The sequence below is a fragment of the Hylobates moloch genome, unplaced genomic scaffold, assembly GCF_009828535.3.
Source record: "Hylobates moloch isolate HMO894 unplaced genomic scaffold, HMol_V3 SCAFFOLD_19, whole genome shotgun sequence".
Lineage (NCBI taxonomy): Eukaryota > Metazoa > Chordata > Mammalia > Primates > Hylobatidae > Hylobates > Hylobates moloch.
The window spans coordinates 10,454,460-10,477,761 of NW_026652294.1; the positions used below are offsets into that span (position 1 = coordinate 10,454,460).

Here is a 23,302-nt window from a genome sequence, read left to right on the forward strand (position 1 = left end):
CAGCCAATCAGCAGCATTAGTCTTGTTGGACGCTCTCTTTGCTTTTCCCCACGAGTGACCACGGCTAGATAGGCCGCCGGCCAGATGTGGCGGGGGAGAGCCGGGGCTTTGCTCCGGGTGTGGGGGTTTTGGCCGACAGGGGTTCCCAGAAGGAGACCGCTAAGCTGTGATGCTGCGTCGCAGGCGGGAAGCAATTCTCCCCGCTGTTGGAACTGCGGCGGCCCACGGGGCCCCAGGCAGGAGGACAGGTTTTTCTGCCCACAGTGCCGAGCGCTGCAGGCACCTGACCCCACTCGAGACTACTTCAGCCTTATGGACTGGTACGAGCGACGGTTTTGGGAAACGGGCCCGGGCGAGAGAGACGTCGGGGTCTGGCCTGCGAGAGGGGAGGACGGATCTGGCTTGCGGAAGAGAAGGCGGGACTGATAGGGGGGCGGAGGTCTAGAGAGCAGGCGTGAGAGAAGTGTCTTGATTTCTCAGGGGGAAATTGAGAGGCGGGGACTGAGGGAAGCAGCGTTGAGGTGTGGAGAAGGGAGACGAACGGGACTGGAGTTAGAGGAAATAGGGGGGCCGAGGCTAGAGGGGAGGGAGATTTGAGGGGCGGTACCTACGGGAAAGGGAAGGAGAAGTCGAGGGGCGGAGCTTGAGGAAAGGGTACTTGAGGGGCAGGCCCTGGGAGACTGGAAGACTTGAATGAATAGGGTCAGGAAGGTTTAAAGTTGGGTTGATGTATTTAAGAAAGGACTGCAGAAGTGTGGTCCGAGATTAGGAAGTAAAGCATGAAAAGCTTAATATTGTGGGCGAGGCCTGAGGGAAAAGTGAGAATTGGTGGGAGAAGGTCCAATAAATGGTTTTTCTCCCTGAAGCTGAGGATCTTGGAGAGATGGGGCAGTGTGGATAGAGCTGAACTGGTAAGGAAATAGGACAGACTCTGGGAGTAGAATGTGAAAGGGGTTGAATTAAAATAAACCGGGAGACAGGGATGAAGGGACCTGGGCCGTGGAAAAGATAGGGTGGTATTAAAGAAAACATTATTCAGTCACACTTGTTCAAGCACCAGAAAGACTTTCTTCAAGACCATCTTGTAGAGGGGCCACTGCAATAGGGTCTTGCACTTGGGGAGAGAGATTGGTCTCAACTCCAAAAACAGCATGGGCAGAAGGAAATTCGTAGTCAAGGAGCAGAGTAAACGGGATTCTGGCTAAACCGACCTAACAGGATTCTTGCCGAAGACGGGCCAGGGTGCTCAGACATCACCTGGGGGATAGCAGAGGCTGAAGAATCTGATCAGAGATCTAGGATGATCAAAAATATGAGGATCGAGGATTCTAGCTAAACTGACTTAGCAAGGTTATTTGCCAAAACTGGATTTTACAAGAAAGCATACAGCTGGGCCTAGGAGAAGGTTCAGAAATCTGACTAAAGTTTGGCCAGGCAAAGAATCTTTGTGTAATTTAGGAATGTCCCTTTCCCTTAACTATGGGATCTGCCCCCACCAGTCACTGAACGTGTATGAGGGGCTATAGTAACACCGATCTTTAAGTTCCTCAGGCATCCCTGTCTTGCTCCCACCTTGAGGTCCTTGCTCTTGCAATTCTACCTGGATATCTCTTTCCTCTGATCTTTGATTACTCATCATCATTCAGGTTTCAGCTCAGTGTCATCTCTTTGTCCACTACATCTGCTACCCTCTCTGACTCTGTTCTGTATCCCTTCATGGGACCTACCACTTTTTGAAATTATCTGTTTATATGTTATTGCATCTTCCCAATGAGAGCAAGAACCAGGCTCATGGTAGACAAATCTTTAAATATTTGTTGCATAAATTTAATCTCCCAATTTCCTTCCAGCAACCGTTCCTTCAGAGTTGATACTGCGAAGCTCCAGCACAGGTACCAGCAACTGCAGCGTCTTGTCCACCCAGATTTCTTCAGCCAGAGGTCTCAGGTAGCTTACTGGCCAACGCCAAAAATCCCCAAATATGTGTGCACACTGGGTGGCAGTAGCCTTGTGGTTATGTGATTATCAGGGACCGAGCTGGAAAATCAGCTGTGTCTGCCCCATGGCAGTCTGACCCCAGCCTGTCAGACCCAGAGCTGCCATTCACTCACAGCTTTTGTCTGACTTCTCAGGTAATTTAAAACCTATCAGCTGAATATAAAGACACCTCATCCCACACCACCTCTACTTAACCACTTCCTTAGGTGCCTGCCCATTAGAATATTCTAAAACTTTGTGGGTTCAGCGCAGTGGCTCATGCCTGTAATCCCAACACTTTGGGAGGCCGAGGCAGGCAGATCACTTGAAGTCGGGAGTTCATGAGCAGCCTGGCCAACATGGTGAAACCCTGTCTCTGCTAAAAATATAAAAATTAGCCTAGTGCAGTGACACACGCTTGTAGTCCCAGCTGCTTGGGAGGCTAAGGCAGAAGGATCACTTGAACATGGGAGGTGGAGGTTGCAGTGAGCTGAGTTTGCGCCACTGCACACTCCAGCCTGGATGACTCTGTCAAAAAAAAAAAAAAAAACTTTGTGATTTGGATGGTAATAGTACTATCTTCATCTCCATTAACAGACTGAAAAGGACTTCTCAGAGAAGCATTCGACCCTGGTGAATGATGCCTATAAGACCCTCCTGGCCCCACTGAGCAGAGGACTGTACCTTGTAAGGTGATTTCCCAACCCTTCTGTGCATGACGCTCTGATGCCCATTATGGCGTAGGACAGCCACATCCCCTTTATTCAGCAGAAGAGTGCTTGAGGTCGGGCATGGTGGCTCACACCTGTAATCCCAGCACTTTAGGAGGCTGAGGTGGTCAGATCACTTCAGCCCAGGAATTCAAGACCATCCTGGGCAACATGATGACACCCCATTTCAACAAAAAATACAAAAATTAGCTGGGCATGCTGACATACACCTGTAGTCCCTGCTACTCTGGAAGCTGAAGCAGGAGGATCACTTGAGCCTGAGAGGTCAAGGCTTCAGTGAGCTGTGATTGTACTACTGCACCCTCTCAAAAAAAAGTCCAGGGACCCAATGGTATTTAGCCTCAGAGCACAAGTATAATTTTCTCTGTGAATATTACTTGCCTCAACTGCATTTTTTAAATTGTAATTTTCTAGCTTTTTTCTATGAATTTCAAGGATTTGATGATGGTAGCTTTTAGTTAAGAGTCATTTTCTGTTTTGTTTTTTTTTTTTCCTCTCAAGAGTATCTTAAGAGGCCAGGCATGGTGGGTCACACCTGTAATCCCAGCACTTTGGGAGGCCGAGGCCGGTGGATCACTACGTCAGGAGTTCAAGACCAGCCTGGTTAAGATGATGAAACCTCGCCTCTACCAAAATACAAAAAAATTAGCCAGGTGTGGTGGCGGGTGCCTGTAATCCCAGCTCCTCGGGAGGCTGAGGCAGAGAATTGCTTCCCCAGGAGGCAGAGGTTGCAGTGAGTTGAGATCACGCCACTGCACTCTAGCCTGGGCGACAGAGCGAGACTTCGTCTCAAAAAAAAAAAAAAAAAAACTATCTTACAATCTAGAAAATTTTATAATTGAATAGAATCTTTACAAACATCTAGTTCAACCTCTGAGTGGAGGAATGACTACCCCAAGATCACACCAAGGTCACATAGTTTTGGGTAGCATGAGTGGAAATCCCGTCCCAGCATTTCTGTTTCAGTCCAAGCTTTTGATAGCCCTTAGTCTTTCATTATCGGGACAGTTGCAGTTTTCTCTGTTAGTGGTATTATTTCCTGACGGATGAGTAGGATTTAAATTACTCTGCCCATAGTTTCTTCAACTTACTTTTTCTTGCTTTTTGCCCCAATAGCTAAAGCTCCATGGAGTAGAGATTCCTGAAGGGACAGATTATGAAATGGACAGGCAATTCCTCATGGAAATAATGGAAATCAATGAAAAACTCGCAGAAGCCGAAAGTGAAGCTGCCATGAAAGAGATTGAATCCATTGTCAAAGGTGAAAGATAAAATAGCACCGAATGTATTTCATTGCTGTTATGAACACTTGTCCAAGGATAACTGAAAAATGAACATAGAGTATATAATGGCCCGGGCACAGTGGCTCACGCCTATAATCCCAGCACTTTGGGAGGCCAAGGCAAGTGGATCACCTGAGGTTAGGAGTTCAAGACCAGCCTGGCCAACATGGTGAAACCCTGTCTCTACTGAAGATACAAAAATTAGCCGGGCGTGGTGGCGGGCACCTGTAGTCCCAGCTACTTGGGAGGCTGAGGCAGGAGAATGGTGTGAACCCGGGAGGCAGAGCTTGCAGTGAGCAGAGTCAGGCCACTGCACTCCAGCCTGGGCAACAGAGCGAGACTCCGTCTAAAAAAAAAAAAAAGTTACTTATTTTAAGGAATTAGCTCACATAATTGTGGGAGCTGACACATCTAAAATCTATAGGGTAGGGCTGGGCGCAGTGGCTCATGCCTGTGATCCCAGCATTTTGGGAGGCCGAGGAGGGCAGATCACGTGAGTCAAGGAGTTCAATACCAACCTGGGCAACGTGGCGAAACCCCATCTCTAAAAAAATACAGAAAAATCAGCCAAGCATAGGCCAGGCACAGTGGCTTATGCCTGTAATCTCAGCACTTTGGGAGGCCGAGGTGGGTGGATCACCTGAGGTTGGGAGTTCGAGACCAGCCAGGCCAACATGGAGAAACCCCATCTCTACTAAAAGTATAAAATTAGCCAGGCATGGTGGTGCATGCCTGTAATCCCAACTACTCGGGAGGCTGAAGCAGGAGAATCGCTTGAGCTTGGGAGGCAGAGCTTGCAGTGAGCCGAGATCGTGCCACTGCACTCCAGCCTGGACGACAGAGCGAGACTCCGTCTCAAAAAAAAAAAAAAAAAAATCAGCCAAGCGTGGAGGTGCGCACTTGTGGTCCCAGCTATTCGGGAGGATGAGGTGGGAGAATCATCTGAGCCCGGGAGGCAGAGGTTGCAGTGAGGTGAGATCACACCACTGTACTCCAGCCTGAGTGAGAGAGTGAGACCCTGTCACAAAAAAAATAAATAAAATCTATAGGGGTAGATAAGCAGGCTGAAAGTCTAGGCAGGATTTCTATGTTACAGTCTTGATACAGAATTCCTTCCCAGAAAACCTGTTTTTGCACTTAATGCCTCTACTTGATTGGATGAGGCCCACCCACATTATGTAGGGTAACATCCGTTACTTAAAGTCAACTGATTATAATATTAATCACATCTACGAATACCTTCACAGGATCATCGAAACTAGTTGATTTTTGTTTTTTTGAGACATGATCTCACTCTGTCACCCAGGCTGGAGCACAGCAGTGCAGTACAGCAGACTGCAGCCTCGACCCATGGGCTCAAGCAATCCTCTCACCTCAGCCTCTTGGATAGCTGGGACTACAGGCTTGCATCACCACGCCTGGCTAATTTTTTGTGTCTTTTATAGAGATGGGGTTTCGCCATGTTGCCCAGGCTGGCTTCAAACTCCTAGGTTCAAAGCAATTCACCTGCCTCAGTCTCCCAAAGTGCTGGGATTACAGGCATGACTCAATGTGCCTGGCATAGATTCGTGTTTGATCAAACAACTGGGCACCATAGCCTAGCCAAGTTGACACATAACCATTCCACAAAGAAAAGATTCCAAGGTTCTCTGTTAGACTATATTCAGTTATGTACTTTCACAAATATCTGAAGTGTACCTACAAATATCAGGCACTGTGCATGACACTGAGGATACAGCATGGAACAAGAAAGGCTGTGCCTTCTTGGAGTTAATATATGTCAACTGTGCCCAAAATGAAATTCCCAAGTGTCTCCCCTCCCCACCTTTCCCCGAAAAAAAAATCTGTTCCTCAGGCTGGGCACAGTGGCTCACGCCTGTAATCCCAGCACTTTGGGAGGCCAGGGCAGGCGGATCACGAGGTCAGGAGGTCAAGACCATCCTGGCTAACATGATGAAACCCCGTCTCTACTAAAAATACAAAAAATTAGCCGAGAGTGTTGGCACACGCCTGTAGTCCCAGCTACTCGGGAGGCTGAGGCAGTAGAATTGCTTGAACCCAGGAGGTGGAGGTTGCAGTGAGCCAAGATCATGCCACTGCACTCCAGCCTGGGTGACAGAACAAGACTCTGAATAAAAAATAATAATAATCTGTTCCTCTTCCAGTGTTCCCTAAGAGAATGACACCAGTTGCACAAGTGTAAATTTTGAGGAGGCCTTAACAACCTTATTCTTCCTTATGCCCATAGTCAATCTATTACGTGTGAAAGAGCTGACTTAAATTTGCCTCAAATTCATCCACCTATCTCTACTTTCACTGCCACCAGCCTTTTCCAAGCTACCATTCACTCTCACCTGGACAACTGCAGTAGCTTTTCACTGGTCTGTACCTTCAGGCCCCATCTAACAAATCCCTTCACTGTCACTGGAATCTTTTTGAAACCCAAGTCTTTTTTTTTTTTTTTTTTTTGAGACAGAGTCTTGCTCTGTCGCCTAGGCTGGAGTGCAGTGGCATGATCTCGGCTCACTGCAACCTCCGCCTCCCAGGTTCAAGCTGTTCTCCTGCCTCTGCCTCTGCCTCCCAAGTAGCTGGGACTGCAGGTGCGTGCCACCGTGCTTGGGTAATTTGTCTATTTTTTTTAAGTATTGATGGAGTTTTACCATGTTGCCCAGGCTGGTCTCAAACTCTTGACCTCAGGTGATTATCCATCTCAGCCTCCCAAAGTGCTGGGATTACAGGTGTGAGCCACCAAACCCAGCCAAAACCCAAATCTAATCACTACTCTTGACCTTATTTAAATTGACCAGGTGTGATGGCTTACGCCTGTAATCTAAGCACTTTGGGAGGCTGAAGTGGAAGGATCACTTGAGCTCAGGAGTTCAAGACTAGCCTGGTCAACACAGCAAGACCCCATCTCCATAAAAAATTTAAAAATTAACCAGATGTGGTGGCGCATGCCTGTAGTCCCAGCTACTCGAGAGGCCGAGGCAAAAGGATCACTTGAGCCCAGGAGGTGGAGACTGCAGCGAACCGTGTTTGCACCATTGCACTCCAGCTTCAGCAACAGAGCGAAAACACGTCTCAAAAAAAAAAAAGAAAAAACTTTTAAGCGGCTTCTCACTGCTCTGAAACTCTTTAGCATCCCTTACAGGGCCGTTGCTGTGGCCTCTGCTTCTCTCTGTTTTGCCTTCTCCACTCCAGCCACAATGACCACTTCCAGTTCCTTATCTATATACTGGGCACCCTCCTACCCTAGGGCCTGTTGCTTCTGCCTGAAACCCTCTTCTCCTCCACCCCATTTAAGTTAACCCCTCCTTCTTCAGATCTGAAGGCAATCATTACTTCCTCAGAGAAGCCTTTTTTAAGCTATCTATTAGTAGTGGCTATTTCTTTTGTAGGACTGATCACAGTTATAACTTTACTGTTCTATGTGACATTAATTGATCAATATCAGCCTCCCTCATTAGACTGGAAGTTCTGCAGAAGGAGAAATCATGTCTACTTTTTGCTTCCCTCACATCCTCAGCTCACAGAAAAGTACTTATAGTTTAAAAGAAACTTGGTAAGTATTTACTAAATGAGCAAACAGTAATGAGAAAAGACGTTTAAAGCACTAATATAGAATTTGTGGTGAGGGGACTGTCAGCTGGAGATATGTTGACAGCATTAGGGCTGGGTCGTAGGGAGAAAAACTCAGGAGTTGCAGTCAGTGGGCTCAGCTGCCCAATTTTAGATGGCAGGGCAGCATGAAGGTCTGGAGTGAGGGCAGCGTGCTACTGACTTTGTGTGACCTTGAACAAATGACTTCATTCCTCTGAGCCTCAATTTCCTCATCTGTAAATGGAGATATATATATTAGCACTGGCTGTTGTGGGGATCAAGTTAAATGAGATAAAGCATGTAAAAGCATGTATTCTAGGCCAGGTGTGGTGGCTCACGCCTCTAATCCCAGCACTTTGGGAGGCTGAGAAGGGCAGATCACCTGAGGTCAGGAGTTCAAGACCACCCTGACCAACATGGCGAAATGCCGTCTCTACTAAAAATACAAAATTAGCCGGGCATGGTGGCGCACACCTATAATCCCAGCAACTTCAGAGGCTGAGGCAGGAGAATCGCTTGAACACAGGAGGCGGAGGTTGCAGTTAGCCAAGATCGCACCATTGCACTACGCCTGGGCAACAAGAGCGAAACTCTGTCTCAACAAAAAAAAAACACTTATTCTAGCCCTATAGTAAACATTTGACTTTGAGCAGCTCACTGACCTTAATTTAGATTAATTCCTACATTTTCTCCTGTAAGGTATCTGCTACGGCCCAGGTAAAATGAATGTTCAAGAGCATAGAGCTAGTTAATTTTAGGGTCAGGGCTTAAGAACCTCCAGGTTGCTAGTCTGTTGTTCTTTTGTGGACACCACACTGCTACCTGAGAGGTGAGTTTCAAACACCGGACTGGGAGTCAAATGACTTGGATTCTGTTCCCAGCTCTTCCACTCATCACCCATGGAACAATTCCCCCAATACCTGTCATTTCCTACCTTAGGGATATAATGTATTTGACAGTGATTCGAAAGACGACACCATATAAATGACTGACGCTATTTATATCTGGAAAATGAGATTACTGGAAAATTCCTCATTTTCTAACAAGGAAATGAGAAATATGAGATAGCTGCTGCTTTATTTTGTTTGGCATCTTCTCTCTTATGACACAACATGATGTAAATATTTTCATTTTCCTGAGAGGCTGTATAGTTTGCAAGTGGTTGCCGGAAACACTCAGTAATGCTTTACTGATAGGTGTTCCCAGCATGTTAATGTTCTCCTTGCTGAAATGTCGAAGACCCAAACTGTTTTGTGGAGATAATCAAAGTATATCCTTGTCTCTCTCTTTTTTTTTTTTTTTTTTTTTCTAATTCTATAGCCATTTTATAACCTTGGTGATTGCTCCTCAGACCTTTCATGGGTAGAAAAACAGTGTTATTAGGGTCAACCAGAGTTGTGCTAAACAGCAGCTGCCATCGTGGTACACACAGAGACAAAGCCTTACCTTGAATACAAACTTCCTCTTTTGTTGTGTTCAAACCAGCATGACTACAAAGTGTAAGTATTGTCTTTGTATTATGAGTCTATTTCAATGGAAAAATTAACAGAATGGTTTTCATTTTCAGCTAAACAGAAAGAATTTACTGACAATGTGAGCAGTGCTTTTGAACAAGGTACTTTCTTTTCTTGACTTTCTTAAATATGGAAAGAAATTTCAAGCACTGAGGCATAGCCATTCATTCAGTAACTAGCTATTATGTACCTTCCTATGATAGCTATATGGGGAGATAGGAAATACTTACGAGTCTACATTTCTGCCTTTAAAAAGATGCCTTAAGAGCCTACATTTCTGGCCGGGCACAGTGGCTCATGCCTGTAATCCCAAGACTTCGGGAGGCCAAGGTGGGCGGATCACGAAGTCAGGAGATCGAGACCATCCTGGCTAACACAGTGAAACTCTGTCTCTACTAAAAATACAAAAATTAACTGGGTGTGGTGGCACAGCACCTATAGTCCCAGCTACTTGGGAGGCTGAGGCAGGAGAATCGCTTGAACCAGGGAGGCGGAAGTTGCAGTGAGCTGAGATCGTGCTACTGCACGCCAGCCTGAGCGACAGAGCGAGCGAGACTCTCTCTCAAAAAAAAAAAAATCAACATTTCTGCCTTTCTAGAGAAACAAACTATATCAAAAAAGTGATCTGGGAACGGTGACTCACGCCTGTTATCCCAGCACTTTGGGAGGGTGAGGTGGGCAGATCACTGGAGGTTAGGGGTTTGAGACCATCCTGGCCAACATGGTGAAACCCCATCTCTACTAAAAATACAAAATTAGCCAGGCACGGTGGCGCGCCCGTAATCCCAGCTACTCGGGAGGCTGAGGCAGGAGAATTGTTTGAACCCGGGAGGCGGAGGTTGCAGTAAGCGAAGATCATGCCACACTCCAGGCTGGTGACAGAGCAAGACTTCGTCTCAAAAAAAAAAAAAAAAAAGTTGGCCGGGCATGGTGATTCATGCCTGTAATCCCAGCACTTTGAGAGGCTAAGACTGGCGGATCACGAGGTCAGGAGATTGAGACCATCCTGGCTAACACAGTGAAACCCTATCTCTACTAAAAATACAAAAAATTAGCCGGGCCTGGTGGTGGCCGTCTGTAGTCCCAGCTACTCGGGAGGCTGAGGCGGGAGAATGGTGTGAACCCAGGAGGCGGAACTTGTAGTGAGCAGAGATCGCGCCACTACACTGCAGCCTGGGCGACAGAGCGAGACTCCGTCTCAAAAAAAAAAAAAAAGGAAATTTGTTGACAGGAGACCTGCCTTGTAAAAAAAAATGTTAAAAGAATTGATTGGCTAGGCGTGGTGGCTCACACCTGTAATCCCCGCATTTTGAGAGGCTAAAGTGGGCAGATCACAAGGTCAGGAGTTCGAGACCAGCCTGACAAACATGGTGAAACCCCGTCTCTACTAAAAATACAAAAACTAGCCAGGCATGGTGGCGCTCGCCTGTAATCCCAGCTACTCAGAAGGCTGAGGCAGGACAATGGCCTGAACCCAGAAGTTGGAGGTTGCAGTGAGCCGAGATCATGCCAATGCACTCCAACCTGGGTGATAGAATGAGACACCATCTAAAAAAAAAAAAAAAATTTATTTAGAGTGGAGGAAATTTATATAGGTCAGAAACTTGGGTCTACATAATGAAAGGAAGACCCTTGGAGAAAGGAATAAGTAAATGCAAAATTAAAACTTTTTTTTTTTAATTGATCTAACAGTTTTTTCAAAATAATAAAAGCAACAATGGGCCGGGCACAGTGGCTCACATCTGTAATCCCAGCACTTTGGGAGGCTGAGGCGGGCGGATCATTTGAGGTCGGGAGTTCGAGACCAGCCTGGCCAACATGGTAAAACCCCATCTCTACTAAAAATACAAAAAAATTGGCCAGGCACAGTGACTCACACCTGTAATCCCAGCACTTTGGGAGGACGAGGCGGGCGGATCACAAGGTCAGGAGATTGAGACCATCATGGCTAACACGGTGAAACCCTGTCTCTACTAAAAATATAAAAAATTAGCCGGGCGTGGTGGCAGGCACCTGTAGTCCCAGCTACTTGGGAGGCTGAGGCAGGAGAATGGTGTGAACCCGGGAGGCGGAGCTTGCAATGAGCCGAGATCGTGCCACTGCACTCCAGCCCGGGCGACAGAGCGAGACTCTGTCTCAAAAAAAAAAAAAAAATTGGCCTGGCATGGTGGCAGGCGCCTGTAATCCCAGCTACTGAGGAGGCTGAGGCAGGAAAATCGCTTGAACTCGGGAGGCAGATGTTGCAGTGAGCTGAGATCGCGCCATTGCACTCCAGCCTGGGCGACAAGAGAAAAACTCCAACTCAAAAAAAAAGGATAGAAATTCTGACACCGGCCGGGCGCGATGGCTCACGCCTGTAATCCCAGCACTTTGGGATGCCAAGGCGGGTGGATCACGAGGTCAGGAGATCGATACCATCCTGGCTAACATGGTGAAACCCTGTCTCTACTAAATATACAAAAAATCAGCCAGGCGTGGTGGCGGGCGCCTGTAGTCCCAGCTACTCGGGAGGCTGAGGCAGGAGAATGGCGTGAACCTGGGAGGTGGAGCTTGCAGTGAGCGGAGATCGCACCACTGTACTCCAGCGACAGAGCAAGACTCCATCTCAAAAAAAAAAAAAAAGAAATTCTGACACAGGACCAGGCGCGGTGGCTCACGCCTGTAATCCCAGCACTTTGGGAGGCCGAGGTTAGCAGATCACAAGGTCAAGAGTTCTAGACCAGCCTGGCCAACATGGTGAAACCCCGTCTCTGAAAAATTAGCTGGGTGTGGTGGCAGATGCCTGTAATCTCAGCTACTTAGGAGGCTGAGGCAAGAGAATCGCTTGAAACTGGAAGGTGGAGTTTGCAGTGAGCCGAGATCATGCCGCTGCACTCCTGACTGGGCAACAAGGGCAAAACTCCGTCTCAAAAAAAAAAAAAAAAAAATTCTGACACAGTCTCCAACAGGGATGAACCTTGAGGACATTGTACTATGTGAAATGTCTGTCACAAAAGGACAAATACTATATAATTCCACTTACATGAGGTACCTGTGGTAGTCAGATTCATAGAGAAAGTGGAATGGTGGTTGTGGGGGGATAGAGTCAGGAAGAGGAAAATAGAGAGTTATTTCATAAGTAGAGAGCTTCAGTTTTGCAAGATGAAAAGAGTTCTGTGGAAGGCCAGGCGCGGTGGTTCCCTCCTGTAATTCCAGCACTTTGAGAGGCTGAGGCAGACAGATCATCTGAGGGCAGGAGTTTGAGACCAGCCTCACCAACATGGTGAAACCACGTCTTTACTGAAAATACAAAAATTAGCCGGGTGTGATGATGCATGCCTGTAATCCCAGCTACTTGGGAGTCTGAGGCACAAGAATTGCTTGAACCCAGGAGGTGGAGGCTGCAGTGAGCCAAGATCATTCCACTGCATTCCAGCCTGGGCAACAAAGCAAGACTCTATCTCAAAAAAAAAAAAAAAAAAAAAAAAGTTATGTAGATGGATGGTGGTGATGCTTGCACAACAATGTGAATGTACTTAATGTCATTGAACTGTACACTTAGAAATGGCTAACGTGATGAATTTTATGTCATATGTTACCACAACTTAATTTTTTTTGAGAATGAGTTTTGCTCTTTCGCCCAGGCTGGAGTACAGTGGCACGATCTCAGCTCACTGCAACCTCAGTCTTTCGGTTTCAAGTGATTCTCCTGCCTCAGCCTCCCAAGTAGCTGCGATTACAGGGATTACAGGAGCCCGCCACCACACCCGGCTAATTTTTGTATTTTTAGTAGAGATGGGATTTCACCATGTTGGCCAGGCTGGTCTTGAACTCCTGACCTCATGATCTGCCCACCTTGGCCTCCCAAAGTGCTGGGATTACAGGCGTGAGCCACCGCTCCTGGTCCTAAAATTTTTTGAATACAAAAAATATGTTAAATAAATTAAATTGAGAAATGAAATACGACCAAGACCTTCCAAGTCCCTGGTAGACATTTTGCCATTACATCTCCCTTCCACAGTAACCACTCTCCTGAATTTTGTGTTACTCATTCCCTTGCTTTTCTTGATAGTTTTAACCATATATATACATAATAGTGTATTATTTAGTCTCGCATATTTTTATCTTTATATAAATAATATATATCCTCTGTGACTTTTTTGTTTAATATCTTATTTTTAGAGTCATCTGGAGTGATGCAAATGGTTATAACATATCTTCCTTTTAGGACTCTTCACATTGTGTTTTACTTATCTAAGTCAGGGTTTCTCAACCTTGGCACTACGGATATTGTAAGCCAGATAATTCTTTGTTTGGGGGAGCTGTCCTGAGTACTATAAGATGGTTAGCAGCATCCCTGGCCTGTACCCACCAGATGTCAGTACTGCCTCCCAGCTGTGACAACCAAAAATATCTCCAGACATTGCCAGATGTCCCCATGGGGGCAAAATCATCCCCAACTGAAAATCACTGGTCTGGCCGGGCATGGTGGCTCACACCTATAATCTCAGCACTTTGGGAGTCCAAGGCAGGCGGATCACTTGAGATCAGGAGTTTGAGAGCAGCCACAGCCAACATGGTGAAACCCTGCCTCTACTAAAAATACAAAAATTAGCCAGGCATGGTGGTGCACACCCTGTAATACCAGCTACTCTGGAGACTGAGGCATGAGTATTGGTTGAACTCGCGAGGTGGAGGTTGCAGCAAGCTGAGATCACGCCACTGCACTCTGGCCTGGGCAACAGAGTGATGCTCCGTCTCACAAAAAAAAAAAAAAAAAACACGGAAAATCACTGGTCTAAGGGTGTCTTTCTTGGGAACTGTAAGCCCCCTGAGGGTATCTCTGTGCCTTAGCACCTGAACTGTAAGCCCCCTGAAGGCAGCTCTGTGCCTCAGCACCTGGCATAGAGGAAGCATTCAGTGCTTTCATATCCTCAGTATACCACCACATGTGTTAGGGAGAAACTTTTAAAACACAACCCCCCAACCCTTTTTTTTTTTAAAGAGACAGGGTCTCACCCTGTTGCCCAAGTTGAAGTACAGTGGTACAGTCATAGCTCAGTGCAACCTCAAACTTCTGGGCTCGAGGGATCCTCCCACCTCAGCCTCCCGAGTAGCCAGCACTACAGGCATGTGCCACCATGCCTGGCTAATTTTTTTTTTTTTTTTTTTTTTTTTTGGTAGAGACAGGGTCTTGCTTTGTTGCCCAGGCTTGTCTTCAATTACTGGGCTCAAGCCATCCTCCCGCCTCAGCCTCCCAAAATGCTGGGATAGCAGGTATGAGCTCCTGCATCTGGCTTCCACCACTCATTTATTACTTGGGACTATCCTGAAGAGAATCAACTTCTCTAATTTATGTGAATCCTGTACACATGCTCTTACACACCTCCCGCCCCGTTTGGTTTATCCCTTTGTCTCCTTAACAATCCAGATGTTCTCCCTCTTCGTTGCTCAGTCTTACTGAGGAATTGATGAGCCCTCTGGACCCCAGGGCTCCACTTATATTATGGCTGCCCTAGTCATCAGAGTTGGTTTTATTCTTGCTTGAAATGAAGCCTGACTTCAGTGTCTCTGTCTATTTCAGATGACTTTGAAGAAGCCAAGGAAATTTTGACAAAGATGAGATACTTTTCAAATATAGAAGAAAAGATCAAGTTAAAGAAGATTCCCCTTTAATTGTTGATAGTTTAAAGTTTAAAAAATAAAGTTCTTGCTGGGCACAGTGGCTCACACCTGTAATCCCAGCACTTTGGGAGGCTGAGGCGGGTGGATGACAAGGTCAGGAGTTCAAGACCAGCTTGGCCAACATAGTGAAACCCCATCTCTGCTAAAAATACGAAAATTAGCTGGGCAGCCGGGCGCGGTGGCTCACGCCTATAATCCCAGCACTTTGGGAGGCCAAGGCGGGCGGATCACGAGGTCAGGAGATCAAGACCATCCTGGCTAACACGGTGAAACCCCGTCTCTGCTAAAAATGCAAAAAATTAGCCGGGCGCGGTGGTGGGCGCCTGTAGTCCCAGCTACTCAGGAGGCTGAGGCAGGAGAATGGCGTGAACTCGGGAGGCGGAGCTTGCAGTGAGCCGAGATCGCGCCACTGCACTCTGGCCTGGGAGAAAGACTCCATCTCAAAAAAAAAAAAAAAAAAAATTAGCCGGGCATGGTGGTGCGTGCCTGTAGTCCCAGCTACTCGGCAGGAGAATCGCTTGAACCCGTGAGGTGGAGGTTGCAGTGAGCAGAGATTGCGCCACTGCACTCCAGCTTGGGCAACAGAGTGAGAATCTCGATAAATAAATAAATGAATAAATAAATAAAATTCTTGTATATTTCTTTTCTGGCTTCTGGTAATTGGGAATAGATAAGCTTTAACCATTTATATCAATTAAGCCTATGGCTCAAGCATTAGTGGATGGCAAAGTTTGTCATGTGGGAAGAAACACAGCCTAGTCAGAGCTTGGGTGGTCAGTTCTTCATCTGATACTTGATACAACATGACCTCAATGTAGGCTAATGAATGAAGAGGTAGAGATGGGGCCAATTTGAGGCCCTACAAAGAGGAATCCAAAAACTTTTTTCTGCAAAGGGCCTGGTAGTGAATATTTTCAACTTCGTGGACTATATCGAGGGTCCCCAACCTGTTAGGAACTGGACCCCACAGCAGGAGGTGAGTGGCAAGTGAGCGAGCAAGCGAGCATTATCACCTGAGCTCCATTTCCTGTCAGATCCGCTATGGCCTTAGATTCTCAAAGGAACATGAACCCTATTGTGAACTGCACATGTCAGGGTTGTAAGTTGCATGCCCCTTGTGAGAATCTAATGCCTGATGATCTGAGGTGGAATAGTTTCATCCCAAAACCATCCTCCAGCACCATCCCCATCCAAGAAAAACAGTCTTACATGAAACCACTTCCTGGTGCCAAAAGGGCTGGGGACTGCTGGACTATGTGGTCTCTGTTGTAACTGCGGTTCTGCCATTGTGACACAAAATCAGCATAGACAATATGAAAACAAATGGACAGTGCTGTGTGCTGGTCAAACTTTACACAACAGGTGATGAGCCAGATTTGGCCATGGTTCTGCCAACCTCTGCCCAAGAGCCACAACTTTCTAATGGCATGACCCTCCTCCCTAAGACAGGTAGTCCCCTTTGGTACTGTGGCCTTGGGGCATTCTGTTTGCTAACAAGCAAGGCTGCCTAAGGGTCTCTTTGGTCTAAATTTCAAACTGTAGATAATATTATAAAGAATTAATCTGGTATTAGGCCGGGCATGGTGGCTCATGCCTGTAATCCCTGCACTTTGGGAGGCCAAGGCGGATAGATTACCTGAGGTCAGGAGTTCGAGACCAGCCTGGCCAACATGATGAAACCCCGTCTCTACTGAAAATACAAAAAAATTAGCTGGGCATGGTGGTGTGCGCCTGTAATCCCAGCTACTCAGGAAGCTGAGGCAGGAGAATCACTTGAACCCGGGAGGTGGAGGTTGCAGGGAGTGGAGATTGCACCACTGCACTCCAGCCTGGGCAACGAGGGCAAAAAACTCCATCTTAAAAAAAAAGAATCTGGTATTAAGCACTAACCACATTTTCTGCTGCATCTTAGTGGAGTGGAGCAGTTGTGATTACTCTCTGGACAGTTGACGCACTTGTCACTATTTCCATGCTCTTCTAATTCAGCCCAATGCAGCTCTACTTCCCCTTCTGTATCTTTGGAAATTCGGTTTAAGTTCTTGATCTGTTTCCAGAAAAACAAACACTTAAAAAGTCTCTGGATCAGGGAAAATTTAAATAGCAAACAGAAAATTCTGATTAAAAAATTCCAAGAAAGCCGGGCGCGGTGGCTCACGCCTGTAATCCCAGCACTTTGGAAGACCAAGGCAGGTGGATCAGCTGAGGTTGGGAGTTCAAGACCAGCCTGACCAGCATGGAAAAACCCCGTCTCTACTAAAAATAAAATTAGCCGGGTGTGGTGGTGCATGCCTGTAATCCCAACTACTCGGGAGGCTGAGGCAGGAGAATCGATTGAACCCGGGAGGCGGAGGTTGCAGTCAGCCGAGATCGTGCCACTTCACTCCAGCCTAGGCAACAGAGCGAGACTCTGTCTCAAAAATAAAAATAAAAATAAAAATAAATAAATTCCAAAAAACAACATTTTAACTCTGGAGATAATTGCCTGTTTATAATTGGAAAAAAGGGAGTCTGAACCAAAGTTTAAATACTATTCCAAGAACTTAAAACTGTAGCTCCTTTGAAGTTTTTCTTTTTTTTTTTTGAGACGGAATCGCTATTTTCACCCAAGCTGGAGTGTAATGGCATGATCTCAGCTCACTGCAACCTCCACCTTCAGGGTTCAAGTGATTCTCCTGCCTCAGCCTCCCAAGTAGCTGGGATTACAGGCACCTGCCACCATGCCTGGCCATTTTTTTGTATTTTTAGTAAAGTCGGGGTTTCACCATGTTGGCCAGGCTAGTCTCGAACTCCTGACCTCAGGTGTTCCACCCGCCTCAGCCTCCCAAACTGCTGGGATTACAGGCATGAGCCGCCATCCTAGTTTCTTATCCTTGTTGAAAACTGTGTTTCTTATGAATCCCGAACCAGTTATACTCAGTTAACATTTTATAATTCACTGATCTTTAGAAGGCAAATTAACCACAGCAGCTGTTGGGCTTAATGATACTTGGGAACATCAGTACAATTTCACTCCCTCACAATATACTAGGAGAATGAATTACTTGTCTGAAAATACACCAGGAGTCCTTTAGGTAAATAATTACAATGCAAGCATATGTCCTCATTAAATTGGGTGCTTCTGCAAAAAAAAAAAAAAAGGAGGAAATGAAAGGAGGGTTTGAAATACTTGTGTAGACAATCTTCATTCCTTCTTCAGAACAATGATCAGGATCAAAACAATCTGACCACAAAAATAAATCAGATCAACATTGCCACATCTTTGGAGGAACTTCAAAGAAACTTTCTCTTACCTGTTACCATCAGCTAGAAAGGCTGAGGGCCTCCCAACAAACCACGTCTGATTTGGGGAATAAATAAAAAAGACATTATTTCTGAGTCATGGCTTCTGAGGTGAGTGGGCTTACTTTTTTCTCCCCTCTCTTCCAAATTCTTTGCCTTCTCATCTGAAGTTTAACTGCACTTCTAAATCCAGGAACCCTTTCAGGTGTTCCCTAACAAAGCCCTGTGGGAGGTATGCTAATAGACGGCTGAAAAGTTGGCAGCCCAATTTGGTTTAAAATTTCAGACCAACAATTGAAGCAAATGAAGCCCCCCCTGCCCGACCCCCCCACCACACACACACACACAGGCACACACACACAGTTCCCAATATAGTGTCAGAACAAATCAGAGGTTTCAACTAATTTGTGACTATGTCTTCCCAGAGTTTGGTGTCAGACAGTGCTCGTGTTGTGAACTGAATGATTTTGTCCCCCAAAATTCATTATGTTGCAGTTCTGGCGCCTCTGAGGAAGTAATTAAGATTCTACAAGACAGAAAGAGAAACTGAAACTGACCATGCTGGTACCTTGAGCTTGGACTGCAGCCTCCAAAACTGTGAGAAAATAAATTGCTGTTATTTAAGCTACCTAATACCTGGGTTTAAGTCCCAGTTCCCCTAGTTATTTTCGGGATTACAGGCACCCCATAGCCCGGCTAATTTTTTTTTTTTTTTTTTTTTGTATTTTATACAGATGGGTTTCCCATCTGGCAGGCGTGATCCGCCCACCTCAGCCTCCCAAAGTGCTGGGATTACAGGCATGAGCCACTGCGCCTGGCTGCCGTTGAGAGACAGGACTAGCTGGATTTCCTAGGCTAAGAATCCCTAAGCCTAGCTGGGAAGGTGACCACATCCACCTTTAAACACGGGGCTTGCAACTTAGCTCACACCTGACCAATCAGAGAGCTCACTAAAATGCTAATTAGGCAAAAATAGGAGGTAAAGAAATAGCCAATCATCTATTGCCTGAGAGCACAGCAGGAGGGACAAGGATCGGGATATAAACCCAGGCATTCGAGCCCGCTACAGCAACCCCCTTTGGGTCCCCTCCCCTTATATGGGAGCTCTGTTTTCACTTTATTTCACTCTATTAAATCTTGCAACTGCACTCTTCTGGTCCGTGTTTGTTGCGTCTGGAGCTGAGCTTTCCATCCACCACTGCTGTTTTGCCGCCGTGGCAGACCTCCCGCTGACTTCCCTCCCTCCGGATCCAGCACGGTGTCCTCTGTGCTCCTGATCCAGCGGGGCACCCATTGCTGCTCCCGATCGGGCTAAAGTCTTGCCATTGTTCCTGCACAGCTAAGTGCCTGGGTTCGTCCTCATCGAGCTGAACACTAGTCACTGGGTTCCACGGTTCTCTTCCATGACCCACAACTACTTTTTTTTTTTTTTTTGAGACGGAGTCTCACTCTGTCACCCAGGCTGGAGTGCAGTGGCGCAATCTCGGCTCACTGCAAGCTCTGCCTCCCAGGTTCACGCCATTCTCCTGCCTCAGCCTCTCCGAGTAGCTGGGACTACAGGCGCCCGCCACCACGCCCGGCTAATTTTTTTTGTATTTTTAGTAGAGACGGGGTTTCACCGTGGTCTCGATCTCCTGACCTCGTGATCCGCCTGCCTCGGCCTCCCAAAGTGCTGGGATTACAAGCGTGAGCCACCGCGCCCGGCCAGACCCACAACTTCTAATAGAGCTATAACACTCACGGCATGGCCCAAGATTCCATTCCTTGGAATCTGTGAGGCCAAGAACCCCAGATCAGAAAACACGAGGCTTGCCACCATCTTGGAAGTGGCCCGCCGCCATTTTGGAATTGGCCCACCACCATCTTGAGAGCTCTGGGAGCAAGGAGCCCCGGTAACACCGTCATCTGTATTTTGTTTGTTTGTTTGTTTTTGAGAAAGGGTTTGGCTCTGTCATCCAGGCTGGAGTGCAGTGGTGCCATCTCAGCTCACTGCAGCCTTAACCTCCCAGGCTCAATCAATCCTCCCACCTCAACCTCCCAAGTAGTTGGGACCACAGGTAGGCACCACCATGCCTGGCTAATTTTTTAATTTTTTGTAGAAATGGGGTCTCTCTACATTGCCCAGGCTGGTCTCGAACTCCTGGGCTCAAGCTATGTACCCACCTTGGCCTCCCGAAGTGCTGGGAATACAGGGGTGAGCCACCACGCCCAGCGTCCTCATCTTATTTACTTATTTAAGACGACGTCTGGCTCTGTTGCCCAATCTGGAGCACAGTGGCATGATCTCGGCTCACTGCAACCTCCACTTCCCAGGCTCAAGCCATCCTTCTGCCTCAGCCTTCCAAGTATCTGGGACTACAGACATGCACCACCACACTCGGTTAATTTTTGTATGTTTTGTAGAGACAGGGTTTTGCCATGTTGTCCAGGCTGGTCTCAAACTCATGAGCTCTTGTGATCTGCCCGCCTCGGTGACCAAAGTGTTGGGATTACAGGCATGAGCCACTGTGCCTGGACATGGCCTCCTTATCTTTAAAAGGGTAATAATAGTACCTATCTCACAGGGTCATTGTGAAGATCAAGTGAAATAAATTATCTATGCAAATTGTTTAGCATGGTGCATGGCACATGGAACTCAGAGGTAATACTTTCTGTTTTTACTTTCAATTAGAATTACTACTTTTATTATTTTTATTGGGAAACAAAATCATGCCTTTCATTGCACCATAAATACATTCTTTCAACAAAATTCCAAGCACCTACTTTGTGTAAGAGACCACTTAGCCCTGAGAGAGATAGAATAGTCAGATGCTTCCTGTATATTTGGGGAAATCACTTTTCACCAAAAACAAAACAATAATAAAAGTTCTGGGCTGGGCCAGGTGTGGTGGCTCACACCTGTAATCCCAGAACTTTGGGAGGCAGAAGCAGGTGGATCACTTGAGGTCAGGAGTTCGAGACCAGCTTGGCCAACATGGTGAAACCCCGTCTCTGCTAAAAATACAAAAATTAGCCAGGCGTGGTGGCGTGCGCCTGTAATCCCAGCTACTTGGGAGGCTGAGGCAGGAGAATCACTTGAATTTGGGAGGTGGAGGTTGCAGTGAGCTGAGATCACGCCACTGAACTCCAACCTGGCAACAGAGTGAGACTCCATTTAACAAAAAAAAGGTTCTGGACTGGGTATGGTGGCTCACACCTGTAATCCCAGCACTTTGGGAGGCCAAGTGGGAGGATCACTTTAGCCCAGGAGTTCAAGACCAGCCTGGGCTACATAGTGAGACCCCATCTCTACAAAAAATGTTAAAAATTAGCCGGGTGTGTTGGCAGCCTGTGGTCCCAGCTACTGAAATGGGAAGATTGCTTGAGCCCAGGAGTTTGAGGCTGGAATGTGCTATGAACAGGCCACTGTACTCCAGCCTGGGCAACAGAGCAAGACCCTGCCTGGAAAGAAAAAAAAAAAAGTTCCCATTTACTTCATAGTTACCGTATGCCAGGGAATATGTGTAGTATTTTGCCTGATTCCATCAAAATAAGCCTAATTTGACTCATTTTACAGATGAAGAAACACACTTCAAGAAGGTAAGAGTTAGCCAAGCGAGGTGGCTCATGCCTGTAATACCAGCACTTTGGGAGGCCGTGGCAGATGGATCACTTGAGGCCAGGAGTTAGAGACAAGCCTGGGCAACATAGCAAGACCCCATCTCAAGTTTGTTTTTTGTTGTTTTTTTTTTGAGATAGTCTCGCTCTGTTGCCCAGGCTGGAGTGCAATGGCATGAGCTAAGCATACTGCAGCCTCCCAGGTTCAAGTGATTCTCCTGCCTCAGTCTCCTGAATAGCTGGGATTATAGGCATGCACCACCACGCCCAGCTAATTTTTGTATTTTTAGTAGAGATGGGGTTTCTCCATGTTGCAAAGGCTGGTCTCAAACTCCCGGTCTCAAGCCATCCGCCTGCCTCAGCCTCCCAAAGTGCTGGGATTACGGGTGTTAGTCACCATGCCCGGCCATGTCTCAATATTTTTTTTAATGTAAAAAAGAAAAATAGAAAAACAAAAGTAAGAGTATTTAAACCCATCTATCTGCAAAGCCTGTGCTCTCAGAGGGCTGAACTCACCAAGATTAAGTACCAGCCAATGGGGTTAAGCAATTCATAACGAGAGGTGCCATTTACCAGGGCATGTGCCATGCCATGGAGAGGTAAGATTTGTCAGGAGTCCCTATGTCCAAAGCCTGTGCATACAGCCTCACTGGGTCTAGGTGGGGATCATTTCCAGGTGTGGTAACTGAAGAAGAAGGAAAGAGGAGGAATAGAATCCAGACAAGCAGAGAGAAACTATGTTAGGTGTCCCCCAAACCACCCCGAGTTATGATGATTTGCCAGGAGATCTCACAGGACTCAGTATATGGTCCTACTCATGGCTATAACTTTTTTTTTTTTTTTTTTTGAGACGGAGCCTCGCTCTGTCGCCCAGGCTGGAGTGCAGTGGCACGATCTTGGCTCACTGCAAGCTCTGCCTCCTGGGTTCACACCATTCTCCTGCCTCAGCCTCCCGAGTAGCTGGGACTACAGGTGCCCGCCACCACGCCCGCTAATTTTTTGTATTTTTAGTAGAGACGGGGTTTCACCGTGTTAGCCAGGATGGTCTCGATCTCCTGACCTCATGATCCACCTGCCTTGGCCTCCTAAAGTGCTGGGATTACAGGCATGAGCCACCGTGCCCAGCCTCACGGCTATAACTTATTATAGCAAAAGGATACAAAATGAAATCAACACAAGGAAAAGTCTCCCGGCACAAAGTCTGATACAAATCAGATGTAAGCTTCCAAGGGTCTTCTTCCAGTGGAGTCACATCAGACGCACATAATTCCCCTAGCAACAAGTTGTGACAACACATGTGAAAATGTTGTCTGTAAGGAAGCATAGATAGACTCAATACCAAGGGGTTGGCCGGGCACGGTGGCTCACACCTGTAATCCCAGCCCTTTAGGAGGCTGAGGAGGGCAGATCACTTGAGGTGATAACTTCTGACAACCCCACCCCTCATGGATCATTGCCATGAACAGTTTGGTATCATGTGTTTCTTTCAGAGGGGATAAAGCTTAGTACTCTGCTATTATTTACCTGACTTGCTTGCTAAGATTGTTTCTTTTTTTCAGATGGAGTCTTGCTCTGTCACCCAGGCTGCAGTCCAATGGCACAAACTCAGCTCACTGCAACCTCTGTCTCCTGGGTTCAAGCGGTTCTCCTGCCTCAG

The 23,302-nt window shown here is 46.8% G+C and overlaps 1 protein-coding gene across 8 annotated transcripts; it reads left to right on the forward strand.

The window, feature by feature from the left end:
- Positions 1–20: 20 nt before the first annotated feature.
- Positions 21–18,645, forward strand: HSCB (HscB mitochondrial iron-sulfur cluster cochaperone). Of its 8 annotated transcripts, XR_004245364.2 has the most exons (7): positions 26–320; positions 1,851–1,947; positions 2,575–2,664; positions 3,825–3,969; positions 9,159–9,206; positions 17,966–18,159; positions 18,544–18,645. XR_004245364.2 is itself a non-coding variant. In XM_058431639.1 (6 exons), exons 1-6 carry the CDS (start codon positions 85–87, stop codon positions 17,971–17,973), a joined length of 624 nt encoding a protein of 207 aa, XP_058287622.1. In that variant the 5' UTR covers positions 26–84; the 3' UTR covers positions 17,974–18,645. The 8 variants fall into 8 exon arrangements, 5 of the variants coding, with proteins under 5 accessions (XP_058287623.1, XP_058287622.1, XP_031994259.1 ...); XR_009211135.1 differs by lacking the exons at positions 17,966–18,159; positions 18,544–18,645 and adding an exon at positions 14,669–14,714 and having other exon boundaries at positions 8,912–9,206; XR_009211136.1 differs by lacking the exons at positions 9,159–9,206; positions 17,966–18,159; positions 18,544–18,645 and adding exons at positions 8,912–9,090; positions 14,669–14,705.
- Positions 18,646–23,302: the final 4,657 nt, after the last annotated feature.

Coding starts and splice junctions, on each gene's coding strand:
- HSCB (XM_058431637.1), top strand. CDS start 85: ATGTGGCGGGGGAGAGCCGGGGCTTTGCTCCGGGTGTGGGGGTTTTGG. Junction 321..1,850: donor TACTTCAGCCTTATGGACTG/GTACGAGCGACG, acceptor ATTTCCTTCCAG/CAACCGTTCCTTCAGAGTTG. Junction 3,970..7,389: donor GATTGAATCCATTGTCAAAG/GTGAAAGATAAA, acceptor TTTCTTTTGTAG/GACTGATCACAGTTATAACT.